The sequence below is a fragment of the Myotis davidii genome, unplaced genomic scaffold, assembly GCF_000327345.1.
Source record: "Myotis davidii unplaced genomic scaffold, ASM32734v1 scaffold499, whole genome shotgun sequence".
NCBI classification, from domain to species: Eukaryota; Metazoa; Chordata; class Mammalia; order Chiroptera; family Vespertilionidae; genus Myotis; species Myotis davidii.
Window position 1 is genome coordinate 2,081,245 of NW_006290677.1, and position 18,831 is coordinate 2,100,075.

The following is an 18,831-nucleotide window of genomic DNA, read 5'->3' on the forward strand; positions in this document are numbered from 1 at the left end:
TGTGAGCGGGGCCTCCAGTGCATTTGGCATAAGCTGTATACAAAATGAGGTCACATTATAATATGTAGAAGAAAAATGGGGGAGGGGCAGCCAAAAAAAAAGAGGAAAAAACATCCATTAGTACTATTCTAGAACAGCTTATACACACTGTATTAACTGGTTTCAATTAGCGCAAATGATCCCAACTGCAGGTAATGTGAGGTTTCTGGGAGAACATGCTGAAACAATTAACACTCTGAAAGAACATCTCCTCTGGTTTCTTAGAGGAGCACCTGCTTTTATTGATTTGCCATAAAAAAAGAAAAATTACTTTCATCACCTGGTAAGACATAGCAGGGAAATGTTAAAATGTTTTTTTTTAAATTAGAAGGTATACCCAGCCAGGCTCATTCCTCCAAAATGGCCTCATGTTACTCAGAATACAAACATCTCTTGTTAATATGATATTCTTCTATCATCAGTTCCCTCCTGCCTGTCACAGCAAAATCTTTCTTTTCAAGAGTTTTAAATGTTTCCAATCCCAGCCTGAATTCCTTTCTGAAGAAAGAACCCTCCTAAATAAATGGCTATAAATTAACGAGTTAGTGTGTGTGTGTGTGTGTGTGTTTTATGCTCTCCCTCACCAATTCATCATGCCCCATCCAGTTCCTTCTGGAATAATCTTTTTTCTTTCTTTCCTCTTACCACTTATCAAGCAATTGCTGCCTTCAGATGCTATGTTAACACGGGCTATGAATTATCTCATGTAAATCTCAAAATACCCCACTGCATGCATAAACTCAGAGAGATTAAATAAACTGTGCAAGTTCATACAGTGAGTCAGTGGCAGAGTTCACCTATTTAAGCAAATCTTATTCAATTCTACAGCTTACCTACTTAACTATTACCTAATATTGCATCTTTTGTCTTCAAAAATCCATCTTGAGGCAACTCTACATTCTGAAAATGTATAGTTTCTTGTATAGACCATCATTAAAGCATATATCAACCAGTATTTTTTCCTGTATACCTTGATCAATCCAAGTGTCAGTTATAACTTACAAAATGTGCTCGGTAAATATTTCTAGAATGAGTAAATGAGAGTCGATGTATTCAGAATGCGGTGTTCTATTTCGCTGAAGCTTACATGATTTTCAAAATATTTCACAGATTACTTATGGGTGAATCTTATGTAACAACAGAGATATGTAGGTAAAACCATATCATGACAAGCTTCATCAGCACAGGGAGTTTATTTTCAACTTAGCTTTTAGAAACTCTTCTCAGAGAATTATTTTTCTAATTCCCAGCCACTGAAGGGTGTGTACACATACAGGGAAACAAAGCAATTATTTTAAAAAATCATGTGTATGTATGTATCACATATGTAAATAACAAAATAACACATGACAGCCATTTCTAAGTACTGCCTGGTAACTAAGGATTATATTTGGGGCGTTACTCCAAGGGATCAAATCCATGTACAATCCAGAGCCATACCAAGTGTTCTAGAGACAGACCCTGAAATGCAGCAGCCACTCAAGCTTCCTGCAGCAGGTCAAGTCTAAGGTTGTTTATTTCCGGGAACTAACTCTTAACCTAGTTCACTCCAGATTCAGAGACCTGCCTGTCTTCACCTGAGACCCAGAACCTATGGGTCTCTTCTCATTTGTTTACAACTGGCAGGAGTTCCAGTAACCACTATGTTCATATTCATGGTCATATAAACTAATGAGGCATACAGTCCTATTTAATTTACTGTAGAAGTGAGGAAAGGTATCATTCTAGGTCTTCAATAGCCATAGAAGGAAAGATCAATAATTACTAAAACTGTCACAGTTCTCACTAGGGAAAACATTTCATTTATAACTAGTTAGGAAGTAATATTATGTAGAGTTACTGGGGGCAAAATTTCTCTTCAGTTTGAGCCCTGATCTGTGCATTATAATTCTGGCTAAAAGGAAAAGTCTTTAAAAATACCTCTTGGTCTCATTATTATAGAGATATGGAGTGTCAAAAAAAAGAGAAGCATCCAGAGGAGACTGAGCAAATAGTTATAGAAGCCATTTCCAAGGCATTATTTAACTGGTGACAAGCATTTGCAAAGCAATTTGGAAGAGAGAGCCTTCTCAGGAAAACCAACCATAAAAGCTCTGCACTTAAAATGAACCTAGGGCAAATGCACACACAAAGACCAAGCCTTCTTTGAAAAAGTAATAAAGCTCAATTAAAGATACAATCATTTTGGAACATAACACCAAGGAACAAGAATAGGGCACTGAGGAAAGAAATAAAGGGGATAAAAGCAACTGAACTTGAAAAATGCACAAAGATAACAAAGTCTATCCATTTATTATGAATGTAAGCATGCATTAATTTATTTATAACCAGCTTCAGTCCATGGAAAATTTGAGATAGACAAGACCTTCTCTTAACCACATGAGGCTAAGATATTCTCCATTTCCTGAGAGAAGAAATAATTGACTCAATACCAGAACTACTTTATATATCATATGTTGCTTTTTGCTGCATAAATATGCTTATGCTAACTATGTAGCTACCTATACATAATTTTCATTCTATTATGTGGGTTAAGTCATTATTAAATTATTCATTTTGTCATTTTTATGTACCTAAGCATTGTATATAATCAAATATTTGGAAAAAAATACACTGTTATAAATTATCAAAATCCCAGTGTTCCCAGTGTTTTTTCTGCCTGGGACAACTACTCATTAAATTAGCTCTAGTGGGAGTTCCATATATGTTGCTGACTACGGATATTAGATAAGGGTTTTTTCTTTTCTCTTTGGTTGCCAATAAATCAAAGAATATTAAACGCCCTCAAAAAAACAAAAACAAAATAAAATCTGGATAAAACAACAAAAAGTAACTTATTGATTATCAGCAGGTTATTGTGACCTTTTTACAAAACCAAAGAGAGATTTGAGTAAACAAAACCTCAGAAGGGTGGAAATAGGGCAGCTCCCAAGATCTCAACAACGGAGGGTCACAGAATTTCCCCAAACTGTGATTCAATACTAATGACTTCCAATTTGGTATATCTCTAGTATAAATTTCAAATTCCCAGGAGAAACAATCCCACTGGCCCAGCTGGGATCAGTCAGTCTACCCCTGGAGCAGTCAGTCAAGGCCAGAGGCAGATCCATAACCTCAACATGGCCACTGGGAGCCTTGCCTGTGTCTCCGAGTTACGGAGAAAGCACAATCCTCGTGGTTATGCAACCTCTCCAGAACGTGTTTGCCCCATTGGACATGTAATTACTAGTAAGAAAATGGCAAAGGAAAACTATACAACCAGCAGCTCCCAGACAAGAGCGGAAGCAAGAAAAGACACCTAGTTCCTGATGCTCTCACCTGACCACACAACTGAGCATCAGACTTCAGTGTCAGCATTTCGGACTTGTCACCTTCAGCAAGGGTCTTAAATATAGGCATCTGTTTAGTACTCCGTGTCCCAAAAGAGGAAAAACTAACTGGGACTCCCAGGTCCTAAAGGATCCAGCTCCAAAGTAATATGAAGAAGACAGAATTATTCATATTCATATTACAGAATTCAAAAGACAGAATTCTAAAAATGGATAGGCTTGTAATAAGACTAGACAAAGTAACTGAAGTGCCAAATTTCTTTTATTTGGAAGGGAAATTATCACTGCAGCTACGAATCAGATATTCTTATTGGTATGACACCTGGATGTGTTTGATAAAATGGTACCACTATCTTATTCCTCTTTGCTGCTTCAGCAGTGGCATAGAACCTTATACAGCTGAACTGAATTACTAAATGTACCTAGTTTGAAAACAAAATTCCTCAAAATACGTATTCAATGGTATACCGTGAAGAATAAAGTATGAAAGGACCCTTGAAGGTAAGAAATGGAAACCATCCATTTAAAAAGGTAAAATAGCATAGTTATTCCTCTGCACCAAGAAATAACTTACTAAAATGTAGTAAAAAGGTAATCAACAGATTAAAGATTCATTCATTGAACCTGCATGGACAGAGCTCCTATTATGTACAGGGACTTACCCAAACATACGTATAATAGGGCCCTGACGAGCACATGGTCTCCTTGGAGAAACAGACATACAAATCAGTACTTGTGAGATAATATCAGAGATATAGTGAACAAAGTGATTGATGCAGAAATAGAATTATTAACACTCATCCTTTCTCTGGCATCAGCAGAGTCCCTAAGCATGCACTCCCCTCAGACCATCTGCTCACAAAAGTTATGATTTTTTTTTCCTCCAAGTCTCCAAGCCTGGGCTACCTCCACACTGACGGAATGCCTCTAAAATTTGACATCATCATCTCTCCTTCTTTAAAGGTAACCCCACCTTTTCTTCATTCCACAGATAAACGGAAACATTCCATTCACACAATCCGAGTATAAAGTAGGCATCCCAGTCCTGCTGCCCCTCACATGGCCATAGGCCCCACTACGTTAGTCCACTGCACCTTTGAACATCTTGTACCTCAAAAATAAATGAGGATATTTATGAAGCCCCACATATCACATCACATTGCCTGTGAGGTGAGTCAAATGAGGGGAGTGTCCAAAAAAGTAACTTTCCATTTTCTTATTCCCATCACACAAAAATTATTTCATGACAGGCAAACTGTCGGTGACAGTACAAGTAATTCCCAAGTGATCTATTGTCATTTCTATCAGGCAGCACACATATAAGAGAATATAATACAAATCAGCCACTTTCTTCACTAACTTATGAGCACGGTGTAGTAGGAGGAGTTTATGAAGGAGAATTGGGGGTTCTGGGATCCATTCCCAGCTATATAATTGAGTCACTGTTCTTGTTTCCTTTGCATTTAAATCTCCCACTTGTAACACAGAAATAATGACATAATACCTGTTTGTTTCTAAAGCACTTGAAAAATCTTTGCTGGAAGAGTTCAAACAAATTCAGACACTATTATTGTACCAGGAAGACTTGAAAATTGTCAATCCATGTACTCATCGCTATTAAACAGTCAGCACAACAATGACAAAAGGGTAAACATCCTATCCGAAGATATCTAAAATCAAGTATTACTGAATGTGCAGCTATTGAGAAAAATATACACGCAAATATACTAATTTTAATAACTCTCCAAGTCTAAATCATTGATAACCCATTTAGATAAATCCTTTGCAAGTTATCCCAACTCCAAAAAAATGCATAGACTCTGTAATCAAAGGTATTTCTTTCTTATAATGCAGAGATTTGTGAGAAGACACTCTCCTTTCAAAGCATTCACTCCATTCTAGAATGTCAGAGCATATTCTAGCCCATTTCACTAAGGTTATATCAAAATATATAAATAATTCCTCTTCAACCTGGCCGGTCTTGGAATAATCAGACAATCAAACTTACAGTACAGTGGTGGACAGGCATCCAAGCAGGGGCTTCTACTGAGCAATTCTGGGCTGGGCCTTTGCCTTGGTTTTGCTGCAGATAAAGAAAACAATGTTATGGTCTATGTATTATATGCTGCAATATATACTAGCTAGCATGTATGTTATCAATGTGTTGATCACTATAGTTACAAGTATAGAAGAAAGCTTTGAGAATTTCTTTGGTGCAGTGCTGCATAAAACTAGATGTGTAATTTCTACTCTTATTAAGGCATAAGAAATTATCCTTTGCTTTTTGAAATTTTTATTTACTAATTTTAGAGATGAGAGAGAGAGAGGGAGAGAGATTTGCTGCTCCAGCTATCCATGTACTCACCAGTTGATTCTTGTATGTGCCCTGAGCAGGGATCAAACCTGCAACCTTGCTGTATTAGTACATTGTTCTAACCAACTGAGCTACCTGGCCAGGGTCTATCCTTGCTTTTTGTATTACTCTAAGGACTAGGTTTTTGACACAAGCTTCCTCAGCAGCTTGCCTCTCGGGCCTTACAGGGGCACATCTGAGAACCCTCCTAACCCAGAGGCAGAAGTGGTCTCCACTCATCTCCTCCAGACTCACAGACAATAAGAGTGATACATGTTGGACACCTGTGAGATCACAAGTCAAGGTATAGAAAGGCTTATTCACTTGTCTCCCCTCTTAGACCATCAGCTAGTGGTGAAGATTTTCTCTAGGGCATTTCACAGAACCCCAGAATATGAGTTGTATAGGATAGACCTTAGAGGCCTTTCTTGTTATATCAGAAATGGAGGTACAAAGAAATGAAACAAGGAACACAGAGGTTTGACATTCTAAGCCATTTGCCAGGCACTTCTTTTTACATAAGAACTTCATCTCTAGCTAACCTATTCTTTTGTTGTAACTCCTATAAATTTACTCTAATTGGTCTTTTAGAAAGAATGAAGTGCTTCCTTTTACTAGTAACCAGCAATACTGCTTCCTTCCAGTAATAACAAGAACTTATTAGTGCTAAAAGGGGAGAAGGTGATTCTAATAAAACACCTTATCTTTACTTTTTATTTAATTCTTTATTATTTAAAGTATATATGTCTCCGTTTTCCCCCATTGACCTCTCCCAGGCTGTTCCAATGTCCCTACCCCCCCACCCCCGCCCCAGGACATACCTTCACCCATTGTCTGTGTACATGCGTTCTGCTTATATGAATGCATACAAGTCCTTAGGTTGATATTTTGCCTACCCCCTCCCCTGCCTTCCCTCTGAGGTTGGACAGTCTGTTCAGTGCTTCTATTCTCTGGCTATATTTGTTCATCAGCTTATGTTCTTCATTATATTCCACAAATGAGTGAGATCATGTGATATTTATCTTTCTCCGACTGGAGGGGCTGCACCAGTCTGCATTCCCACCAGCAGTGTACAAGGCTTCCTTTTTCTTCACATTCTCACTAGCGTTTGTCATGTGTTGATTTGTTGATGATAGCCATTCTGACAGGTGTGAGATGGCACCTCATTGTTATTTTAATTTGCATCTCTCAGATGATTAGTGACTTTGAGCATCTATATATGTAAAAGCCTAAGTGACCAGACAACCGGCGGGTAGCTGTGATGTGCACTGACCACCAGGGGGCAGATGCTTAATGCAGGAGCTGCCCCCTGGTGGTCAGTGTGCTCCCACAAATGGAGCACTGCTCAGCTGACCAATAGGCTCCAGATTCCGGGCTCATAGCTGGCAAGCACAGCTGCAGCGGCGGCGGGAGCCTCTCCTGCCTTCACAGCAGCACTACCGAACGGCAGAGGAGGCACACACAGCAGGGCCAGGATGAGCGGGAGCAGGACAGTGCCTGACCCAGGCTCCTCCCTGGGGCTCTACTATATCCCTACAGCCTGTGGGCACTGGGTTAAAACCAACAGTCCCACATTCCCCCAAGGGGTCCTAGATTGTGAGAGGGTACAGGCCAGGCTGAGGGACCCCACCAGTGCACGAATCTGTGCACCGGGCCTCTAGTGTGTTCATATGTCTCTTGGCCTTCCTTATGTCCTCTTTCAAAAGGTGTCTATTTAGTTCCTTTGCCCATTTTTTGATTGGATTGTTTATCTTCCTTTTGTTAAGTTGTATGAGTTCCCTATAAATTTTGGAGATGAAACCCTTATCAGATATAACATTGGTAAATATGTTCTCCCATGCAATGGGCTTTCTTGTTTTGTTGATGGTTTCTTTTGCTGTGCAGAAGGTTTTTATTTTGATATAATCCCACTTGTTTATTTTCTTCTTTGTTTCAATTGTCCCAGGAGCTGTATCGGTAAAGATATTGCTACAACATATGTCTGATATTTTGCTGCCTATAGATTCTTCTAAGATTTTTATGGTTTCCTATTTTACGTTTAAGTCCTTTATCCGTTTTGAGTTTATTTTTGTGTATGGTGTAAGTTGGTGGTCTAGTTTCGGTTTTTTGCACGTATCTGTCCAATATTCCCCAATACCATTTATTGAAGAGACTAAAGACATACTAATAACAGTTGATAATAATGAAAACCACAGCTGTGATTTATTGAGCTACTAAATATGCCACAGGTTGTTTTGGACCCATTACATTATCACTAGTTGCTACCACAAATACGGTTGTAAGTATTATTATGCCCATTCTACAGGAGAGAAAACTGAGATTGAGAAAGGGTAAGCAACTTGCCTAAAAGTTACCCTATAAAAAGGACCATGGCTGGAATTGCAGCAAGAACAAGGCAGACCCTGCTGCCCATGCATGCCCCTTCTATAAGAAGCTGCCTCTGGCATTTTTCATTTTGTATCTGTTTAACTGGGTTTAAGACATGTCATCAACTAATATGATTACATCATATCAATGAGCCTAACACTTATGAAGTAACTAGAATAAAATATTTAATTCAGTATTTGTGCTAAGAATTCTCTTTTTGTGATTTATAAGCTTTTTAGAGTAACCTTTATTTAGCTGATCTATTATTAAGGCATCTCTAAACTCTGAAGTGCTGTTTGAGTATTGACAAAGTTACCACAAAAAATACACTTAGGTCATCAATCTCTAAGCTCAGTTTTCTTGTTTAAATCAAATTCTGACATCTAGTTCCCACAGGGTGGGTAAAGTGCATTGGGCTGGTGTCGGATGACCAGTTTCAAGCTGAGCTCAAGCATGTGCTTGCTGCCATAAAATGCTCTGGGCTTCGGTAATCACATTTGTAAAATAGTGTACACCGCCTAATTCACAGGAAGGCTATTAGGTGACAGATACAGATTCACTTCAGATCACTATCATGATTTGCAAGAATTATGCAAATCAGAATGCAAGAAGTCACAGGGCAATTTTATTTTCCTTTTATGACACTTAAGTCCAATAAATAAATGTAATTCACATGTCAGGTTAAGCCTTTTGAATTTGAAGTTATTATTAAATTTTCATTTATTATCTCTAAATATGAAAATTTATTCCAAGCAATGTTAATAGTAAAGAATGTCTCCTTTGCCCTGGCCAGGTGGCTCAGTTGGTTGGAGTGTCATCCCATACACCAAAAGGTTTCAGATTCTATTCCTGGTCAGGGCACATACTTAGGTTTCAGGTTTGATCACCAGTTGGGGCATGTAAGGTAGGAGCCTATCAATGCCTCTCTCTCACATCAGTGTTTCTCTCTCTCTTTCTTCCTCACTCTCTAAAAGTCAATGAAAACACATCCTCAGGAGAGGATTAAGAAAAAAATAAAAGAACTGTCCAGCCAATGTGGCTCAGTGATTGAACATCAACCTATGAATCAGGAGGTCTTGGTTTCATTCCTGGTCAAGGCACATGACCAGATTGTGGACTCAATTCCTAGTGGGGGGCGTGCAGGAGGCAGCTGACTAATGATTCTCTCTCATCATTTATGCTTCTCTCTCTTTCTCTCCCCCTCCCCTTTCCTTTCTAAAATATATATAAAAGAATGTCTCCTTTGTAATAATCAATACTTGTTATTTTTAGTAGTAGTAATAATAAGCTTGTTTTATATCTACATAGTGGATATCTTTATGGAGCACATAGTAAAGAGGCAAAATTCAATAAATAAGTGAGCTGTGCCTAGTGGAGGAATATAAATACTCACAAAATGTGATGGGGCCATTAATAAGAATTGTTTGGACTTCTATGAATGCATATCATGGAGTAAAGAAATGTGAAAATTTGTGTGAATCTCTCTTGCTCCATTATTACCTGAATTTGGGATACTAAGGCCTTCCCAAGAATGTTTGATCAAGCAGGTTAACAATATAATTACATAGGGTAGACACATAAAAAGGCCTACTGAAGGCAGACGCTATGTGAACATAACTTATTTTTTAATCCATAGTGTGTGAATAGAAGTTAAGGTCTTGGATTTTAGTAGTGTTCCAAATAATCTATTGGTGAAATGTTGGGAAAGTTACTTTAACATTTTTTCACATGTGTAAAATGAGAGGTTTTTATTAGATCCACAATACAATGTGGGGAGAGGAGGTGTCAAATACACTCATAGACTTTTCCCAAACTTCATATTCCCCCACCAAGAATTTAATGTGCTTCCTCCCCCAAAGGGTGTTCCCTCCAGTTGAGGACACTCTCAAATCTATCTTTCAGTTGACTCTTAAGCCAAAAATCAAGAGTCCACACTTGTAATTCCCTTATGGGCCAGCCCACCTTTCCACACAACATTTTAATATATAGAAGTTGGTGACAAATTCTACAAAAGACAGAGTTTTCCCTTCTTCCTCTCTCTCATCCATGTACTCTGAATATCTTTAACTGTAGATTGTTGATACATAAGTAATGAGGTTAGGTTTAAGGGATAGGAAATGATAACTTAGAAAAACACGTTCTCTTAAGAGCCAAAACTATCAGTGGATTTTGGTCTATTAAAAATAAATAGACCAACCTGCTGTTTAGACAGGTTGATTTCTCCAAGTCTCTATTTCCTTGGTTGTCTCATTATAATTTTAACATCTTGACATATTGTGTTCCAGAACATCCTAAGCAAATGGGCCAAATATGCTAGACGATTACACCACAGATTGATTATATGTTTATATAACTATGAAGAAGTTGAACAATAAGAAACACTTGACAAAGCAAATTCCAAAGATTTTCTTCTCAACCCATCCCATTCCATCCCCAGACAAAACTGGGAATTTGTTTTTCAGGGTCCTATATCTGTTCAACTGCTTTAGAGTTTACAAAATACCTATATAGACATTTGGTCACTGATTCTGAGAACAAGTTTGTATATGACATGGTAAGAATTGATTCATCCAAATAAAATTTTGACCTAAATATTTCATTTAAAATAGCACGTTCTTCTACAAGAGAGAGTTGGGAGGTTCTATTGTTCTCTTCAAAATAAAATGATTCTCATAATCATAGGGGGTTTTTTCCTTGGTTGATAAGTGTTGCATGATAATACTGTATGTATATTCATTCATTTATTTATTCATTCATTCATTTATCAAACATGTCTTACACAGAAGGCACTATGCCAGGTATATATAGATATATAAAATTTAGAGATACAAAGATTTAAATAATGATACTCTCAAAGAGCTCCCAATCTTTTAGAAAACACAATACAACATTTCACATTTAAAACAGGATTAAACACTAGGACCATTCATTCATTTCATTGGTCAACAAATACTCTTTGAAAACATAGTATATGCCAACTATTATATAAGGGATAAAGATAAATCAAGATTCAGTCTCTGTCTAAAAATTCTTTTTTAGTTTAAGGGAAAAGACAAGCTACCAAACATGCAATTATAAAGCAATTCTATATAATAAAAGACTAATATGCTAAGTGTCCGGTGGGCCATTCAACCAAAGCATAATATGCTAATGATATGCTAAGGCCACTCAACTGCTTGCTATGACATGCACTGTCCATCAGGAGGCAGATAGTTGACTGGTTGACCAGTTGCTATGATGTACACTGACCACCAGGGGGCATACAGTTGACTTGTCAACCAGTCGCTATGACGTGCACTGACCACCAAGAGGCAGATGCTCTGACTGGTAGGGTAGCTTGCTGTTGGGGTCTGGCCGATCAGGACTGAGATGAGCCGGACAGCCCTGGAGCCCTTCAGGGGTCCCTCCTCAGCTGGCCAACCTCCCACGTCTTTTCCCAGCCCCAATCATGCACCAGTAGGGTTTCTCGGCCTGGTCTGGGCCCTCTCGCAGTCCAGAATCCCTTGGGGGATGTCAGAGAGTGGTTACAGCCTGATCCCACAGGCCAGGCTGAGGGACCCCACTGGTGCACGAATTCATGCACCGGGCCTCTAGTGTATAAATAAAATGACATGAGCATATCAAAAAGATCCATCTTAGCTATTTGGGGGTCAAGAGTAAGGGTCCTGAAAAATTATAGTAAGGAATACAGGCCAAAGGCAAGAATGTTGAACTCTCACTGGTTAAATCAGGAAAGGCTTTGTAGAGGAGACACTTCAGTTTTCCAATAAAGCTTTTAGGAGGGGGAAGGATGAGTAGAGGGCCATCCAGACTAACAGTGCACCATGCACCATCTGATAGTGCTGAATCAAGGTATTCCTGGACTTGGTCAGGCAACTCGTCAGTTGTGGGCCTTGGAAGCTAGGATTGAGGGGGGAAATAATTCTATGCTCCACAAAAAGGTGACTTCAGCCTTCCCCCTCATTTATCTGTGCTTCACAGTGCGTGGACAGGAACAAGTGCAGGGAAGGGAACAAATGAATCCTCCCAGAGAGAGGACCTGGAGGGATCCAGACGTGATGCTACAAAAAACACAAGAGACTTTTCTGAGTTTAGTCTTTGGAAAAGCACTTAAGGTGTCTTTCTCATCTTTTCTGAAATGCTCAGGTGTTTGACAGATGAAGACACGGAGGTCAAAAAAGTTACAACTTTATGCTCAAAGGGTAAAAATGAGTGCCTTTTTGCTTGGCTAAACTAAAATGTCACACAACAATGTGTGTGGAAATGGACTGTAAACTCTGAAGTCCTTTGTAAATGTAATGAATAATTATACTTAAAATATTAATTATTTAAAAGATTAGGGGAATTTTCAAAAAATTTGGAAAACATAATTCCCAGGATGCCTCCAGATCACTGGTTCTCAACCTTCCTAACGCAGCGACCCTTTAATACAGTTCCTCATGTTGTGGTGACCCCCAACCATAAAATTATTTTCATTGCTACTTCATAACTGTAATTTTGCTACTGTTATGAATCGTAATGTAAATATCTGGTATGCGGGATGTATTTTCATTGTTACAAATTGAACATAATTAAAGCATAGTGATTCATCACAAAAACAATATATAATTATATATGTGTTTTCCTATGGTCTTAGGTGACCCCTGTGAAAGGGTCGTTCGATCCCCAAAGGGGTCGCGACCCACAAGTTGAGAACCTTTGCTCCAGATCACCGATTGTTTAGATATATATAGATTAGATATATGATATGTATATACCTAGACATGTAATGTGTGTATATGTATACATATATGTACTTGTGCATACATGTGTGTATAAATAATTTTATTTGAGAAAATAAAGGTTTTTATACAATTCATTCCTTAACTGTCATAAAGATGTGTAATTTCAGAGTCAGTTGTTAAAGCCAAGGAAGAAATCAAATTTTGCCAGTTAAACAAGTAAAATATAGGTAGAAATATATGCACACAATGACTGTAAGTCATGTCTAAGACATCAAGATATGATAAAAATAAGACTCCAAAGTAGGTATTATAATTTTCAAAGGAAATTACCAAGAACCACTTTCAGGTCTCTGAACCCTTGTCTATAATGAGAGTATGCAAGGCCATATTGCGTGGTTGGAGATTTATAAAGGGAAGGGACTTCTTTGGAGAGGGGAGAAGGGAGGGTCTCACTTTCCACCTAAGAGCAGTAAAAAAGGCTTCAACAGGCACACACCTAGAGTTTGATAAATCTGCCTTGGATTTGGGAAGCCAGTGTCCTGGGTTCTGACTCCCACCTGAAACGGTTGGTGGAAAACTGATTGTTATCAATTATCTCAGGAGAGGTGGCTTCATCCGAGCCAGCCTGCGCTTTCAGAGTTTGTCAAGGCAAAAGCAGAATCCTGAAGCCACAGTTATGCCTACAAAGACAGCCCTCTGTGTGGCGTGGACCGCTGTAAAACCTGGGTTGGAAGAAAGGCATCATCGGATTATAGGAGATTTAATCAGAGGGGCCTGCAAAAGGAAACTCCCTAAGAGGTGCCCTTGGGAGAAAGACGCTGGAGTCAGACTGCCTGGGTTAGCATCCCACACCCACCATTTATTTCCTTGCGAGGTGACCCTGGGCAAACTGCTTACCCTCTCTTTGCCTCAGTTATGAAGATTAAAAAAATTAATACAAATAAAACTTAGAAATATTTCTGTACATAATCAGCACTAGGTAAGTGTCAGCTATTTGGGGGAGGGGTTGTTATTGTTATCTTCATCATTGTTAGTATTATTATATCAGGCTCAGAGAGCAAGAAGTATAACAATCCCAGTCTAATAAGAACTTTCTGCTCTCCATTTTGTACTTCTGTCTCATGTTCCAATAACCAGCTAGCAAATGGGAAAAAAGAAAAAAGAAAAGCCTACAGCACCTCCTTCCCCAAAGCAGATGTCATATTTGAATACCACATAGTAGGGAAGAGCGAGTCTTTCATCTGGAAAAGTGTTCAGACTTTTGAATAATATTTGGTACCGAAAAATTTTAATTACTGAATCAAGACTGTATTTCTGATTTTAAGTGATCGTAGGACTTAGAACTCCTTGTAAATGACTGCAAATTCATGGGAAGTCACGCCCCTGCTTGAGATTTTACCATAGAGAGTAGGGCAGGGATTACTGACACTAAGAAGCTTTAAGCAAACACTGAGGAGCCCCACAAAAAGTGGCTTCTGTTATGACATCCCATGAGTCCTGCCCGGTCAATGTAAAACATACTTGTGATTACTGTTAACCTTTTTCATTCCACTTTGGGCATAATTCCTCAATTTACAACTTCATCCCCTCCTGGGTTTATCTTTCTACTTGCTTCCTCTTATTTTCTCGGGCTTCAAAGATGTTTAAAATAAGCTGGCCCAATTGGTTTCTAAGGAAAGCCTTACTAAGACTGAGGATGTGCTTGGGAGAGATGCATTTGCCTCCTCTGTAAATATAGAAAACGCTGCTGACCCATTCTTCACAGGACGCTGAGAATGAGGGTTTCTCACTGGACTGCCATGGTGGTGCTAAGTCATGTTCATGCTCTCCAAAATCTGTGACTCCAGGCAGGTATTTGCCCAGGTTAGCAGAGGTGTGATCTGTGGCTGACTAGTGCAGAAGAAGACTGAACACTATGCTAAAAAATATTCTAACCATCTGGTGACCTAGAGTAATTAACTTTGGTGACATAGGTGCTGAATTCTTAGGCTGGCCACTTTAAAGATTGGGTATATGTAAGTGTACCAGAGTATTTTTCTATCCATTATTCTACTGATAGACACTTGAGCTTCTTCCAAATCTTGGCTATTGTAAATACACAATGGAATACTACCTTGCCATCAAAATGGGGGAAAGTATGCCCTTTGCGACAGCATGGATGGACCTGGAGAACATTATGCTAAGTGAAATACTAGTAAGCCAGTCAGATAAAGGTAAGTACCATGAGATTTCATTCATAGGTGGAATGTAATGAACAAATTGAACTACCAAACAAAATAGAGACAGACTCATAGATAGAGATCACATAGATAGCTCTGATGGGGGAAGGGGTTTGAGCAAAAAAGGAAAAAAAAAAAAGGAAGAATTAATGGACATGGACAACAGTCTGATAATTGAGGGAGACAGGGATGGGTGGAGATGGGAGAGGATGTAGAGGGGATAAATGGTGATGGGAAAATAAAATAAACTGACTGCATATTTTTTTAAAAAAAGAAGAAGAAGAAATGAATATAATGATTTAGCATACACAAAGGCCATTGTTGTAACCTGACATTTCATGCTATCAATGGAGAAGAGGGCCCCTGGACTTGGATTCAGAAAGCATTTCCTGAATGTATAATAAAACAATGTTTATTGAGCACCTGTTAGACACCAGACACTTGACATGTGCTGTGATCATTCTATCACTACATTAACCCTGAAATGTCGTGGAGGAGAACATTTAATATCATGAGGACACCACTGCACCTGGGTTAGATGCCAGATTTTTACATTCTAGATCTCTGGCCTTAGTTAAATTTCTTAGTCCCTACGAGTTTGGGTTTTCTCACGTATAAAATGAAGAGAAAAACACCTAGTTTAAAGGATTATTATAAGGATTACATAAGATAATACATGTAATATATTTAGCCCAGGGTCCAGGACATACTCTAATAATAATAAGGTAAATATATTTATGACACATATATTTATCTTCTTAATCAGGGATTTTTTTTCCTATGCCACTTAAGTCCTCTAAGCCTATTTCTTCATCTCTGAGAATAGTAATATTTATCTCACGAGATCACTATGAAAATTAATTGAGAGAAAAGCACAAGGAAGTGCTTAGCAAACATAGGGAATTTTAAATCAGAGTTTTAAATCTAAGTTGGGAAGGACATCTGAAATACTGCAGCAGTTTTAAGAGGACTACTCTTGGGAGCCATATTAACTGTGCAGTCTGGGATCACATACATGAAATCACAGTCATATTTTTAAGATCTATATTATGGCATTTTAGTATTTTGTAGAAGAATGTCCTAATAGTCCCTGAAGCTCTAGAAATCTCCAGAGTTGAATTACTGCTATACAGATACAACAGAGTAATTTAAGCCAAGATTTAATACAAGATTTAAAAGAGTCTCGTAAACTACTTTAAATGCCTTGATATTTGCATCCCGTCACTGCAACCTACTGAGATAACAGGATGTGACAAGAGGAATGGACTACACTTGTGCTTTTCTCCTTGCAAGAAAGAAACTCTGGACATTATCTACTATTGCAGTCAGTGGGTATTTTCCATTGGTGGGTTTTGCCTGTTATATCACAAACTACAAACTCTATGGAAACAAAGGCTTGGTTTCTAAAATAAACTACCTTTTTCTTTGAGCTGTAAAAAAAAAAACAAAAAAAAAACTCTCTTAAATTAATAGCTAAGGAAAAAGATCTAAAATTTCAGGTCCTCAAAGTAAGGTCCATCCTTTGAGGAAGAAAAAAAAATGCCATTGAGAAACAAGATCAAAGCAATTTATTTCTATTCTCACTGCTACCATAGAGACAAAGGAGAAAAAAACAAGAGTGAAGAGTTTTAGCCAACTTAATTCTTCCTGAAATTTATAATTAACTACATGGAAAAAGAGACAATTACCATATTTCCAACGAATAAGTAATTTAAAATGTTGAGCTTTTGATAAGCCATAATTACAACCTATTATATATACAATTTATATCAATTTGTTCATATAATCTTCTTGCGTTTCAAAAATGCATATACATTGGACAGTGTTTCTGAAAAATACACATGAAATTCCATCCATTTAAAAGTACACAGTTCTCTCTTCAAAGAGGTTTTTATCAGATATTTAAAATTCTGGCAAAGCATAACACTTAAGAAAGGGGACTAATTGATACTACTTTCCTTTGTGCATTGTATTCCTGACACCTATGACTATATATTTTTTAACAAATGTTAATCAATGAAAGAAAGTGCAGGCTTTTGTAGATCAGGAACTATAGCCAACACCAAGCAGTCAGCCAGGAAAAACTAGCAATTAAACCTGTCCTCAATTTAAATAGAACTTCAGATTGCCAAGTAAATTACATGTGTATTAATTCAGGACAGTCTTATTTTAAAGGACCAGCAAGAAAGCACTATAGCGTGCAATCCTAGGAGATTTATAACAAACACCAGACAGGGAGAGTTTATTTTTTTTAAAATATACTTTTTTATTTAGGTTGTCTTTTGTGAATAATTTTCAAATATTTTTATCAGGAAGAATATCTAGACCTTCTCTTCATATTTCCTTAGACCTGTACTTGAAAATGAATAATTTATTTATTGTGGGATAACATAAACATAGCATGACAAATTATATATCTCTTTTTAAAAACATGAAACATAGGAGATGTAAGTTTTTCAAAATTAACACTTGTTGAACTGTGCTTCATGCAACAACACAAAATTCGTGCTGGGGTGGGTAATAAATGGAATGAATAGAATCTTAAAATTTGACCTTTGGATCTTCTTTTTTTGAAATGTGTATAAGTAGTCTTCAGGGAGAATCTCTATTGTTGATTACATCACTACTTGGAAAGTGGTACATTTTATTACACTGAGGCATTTCTGTCTGGGGTTCTAGAATAATTTTAAGGGAATATTTGAAAGTACCTAAAAATTTTAACTCAGATCTCACCCACAGAATAACACAACATCCATTCAGAGCCCCTTTTGCAAAGTGCTAGTGTCATCTGTGGTTAGTTGGGCAGATAATCATTATTATAATTTTTTAAGTTCCTTTTGGAGGTTACTTGGTATAAAACCATTAAATGATACTGATACACTTTGTTCTCTAAAATGCACAGCAATGTAAGGAAAGAAAAAAGAAAGAAAAAAAAACCCAGCAGAATTGCTGTGAACTCACATTCTCTTCCTAGCAAGTCTGTATTCTGAAAGTTGAGTGTAATACAATGCATCCTGCTTTGGGAAAAAGGAAAACTTTTTTTTTTATTTCTTCAATTCTTTCATGACCTAATAATTTAGGAAAATAAAGTCATTTTTAAATTTTCTATTATATAGCTTTCAGGAAAATTTTAATATTTTTATAGTAAAAAGTATATGTACACTATATAGCCCTGGCTGGGTATCTCAGTTGGTTAGAGCATTGTCCCAAATACCAAAAGATTGTGGGTTCAGTTCCCAGTCAGCTAGATCCCTGGGTGGAACTTATATAGTGGACAACCAATTGATCAATATTACTATCTCACATTGATGCTTCTCTCTCTTTCCTTCTTTCCCTTCGCTCTCTTAAAAAAAAAAGAATTAGAGCAGTTTGCTCTGTGACCTCAGTTCTCAGATGGATCTAGGAAGAGCTGGTGAAGTTAGACTGTTCAGCAACGATTTCCAAGCTCTTCACATGTCAGAACAGAAACCAGAAACCAAGATGGCGGCATAGGTAAACACCGGAGTTTGCTGCCTTGAACAACCACTTCAAAAATACAGCTAAAAGACGAAACGGACATCATCCAGAACCACAGGAAAGCTGGCTAAGTGGAAATTCTACAACTAGGAGGAAAGAGAAAAACACTGAGACTCAGAGGAGGCGCAGTGCGGAAGTGAGATACAAAGGTGCGGAGTGCATGCGGAGCGGGCTGGTGGCTGAGGGTGCGGTTGTCTGTTTCAATCCGGAGGAAGTCTCAGGCTCTGAGCTCCAGTTCCAGGCAAGTCTCTGGGGACCCAGACTCAAACGGGAGAAGTGGGCCT

The 18,831-nt window shown here is 38.0% G+C and overlaps 1 protein-coding gene across 1 annotated transcript in view; it reads right to left on the bottom strand.

Moving 5' to 3' along the window:
- The window catches only part of DLG2 (discs large homolog 2), a 1,585,094-nt gene that overhangs the window by 1,552,906 nt on the left and 13,357 nt on the right, over positions 1–18,831 (bottom strand). Inside the window, exon 2 of the mRNA XM_006763751.2 lies at positions 5,377–5,451. Within this exon, the coding sequence (XP_006763814.1) occupies positions 5,377–5,451 (75 nt within the window). The remainder of the gene's footprint in view (positions 1–5,376; positions 5,452–18,831) is intronic.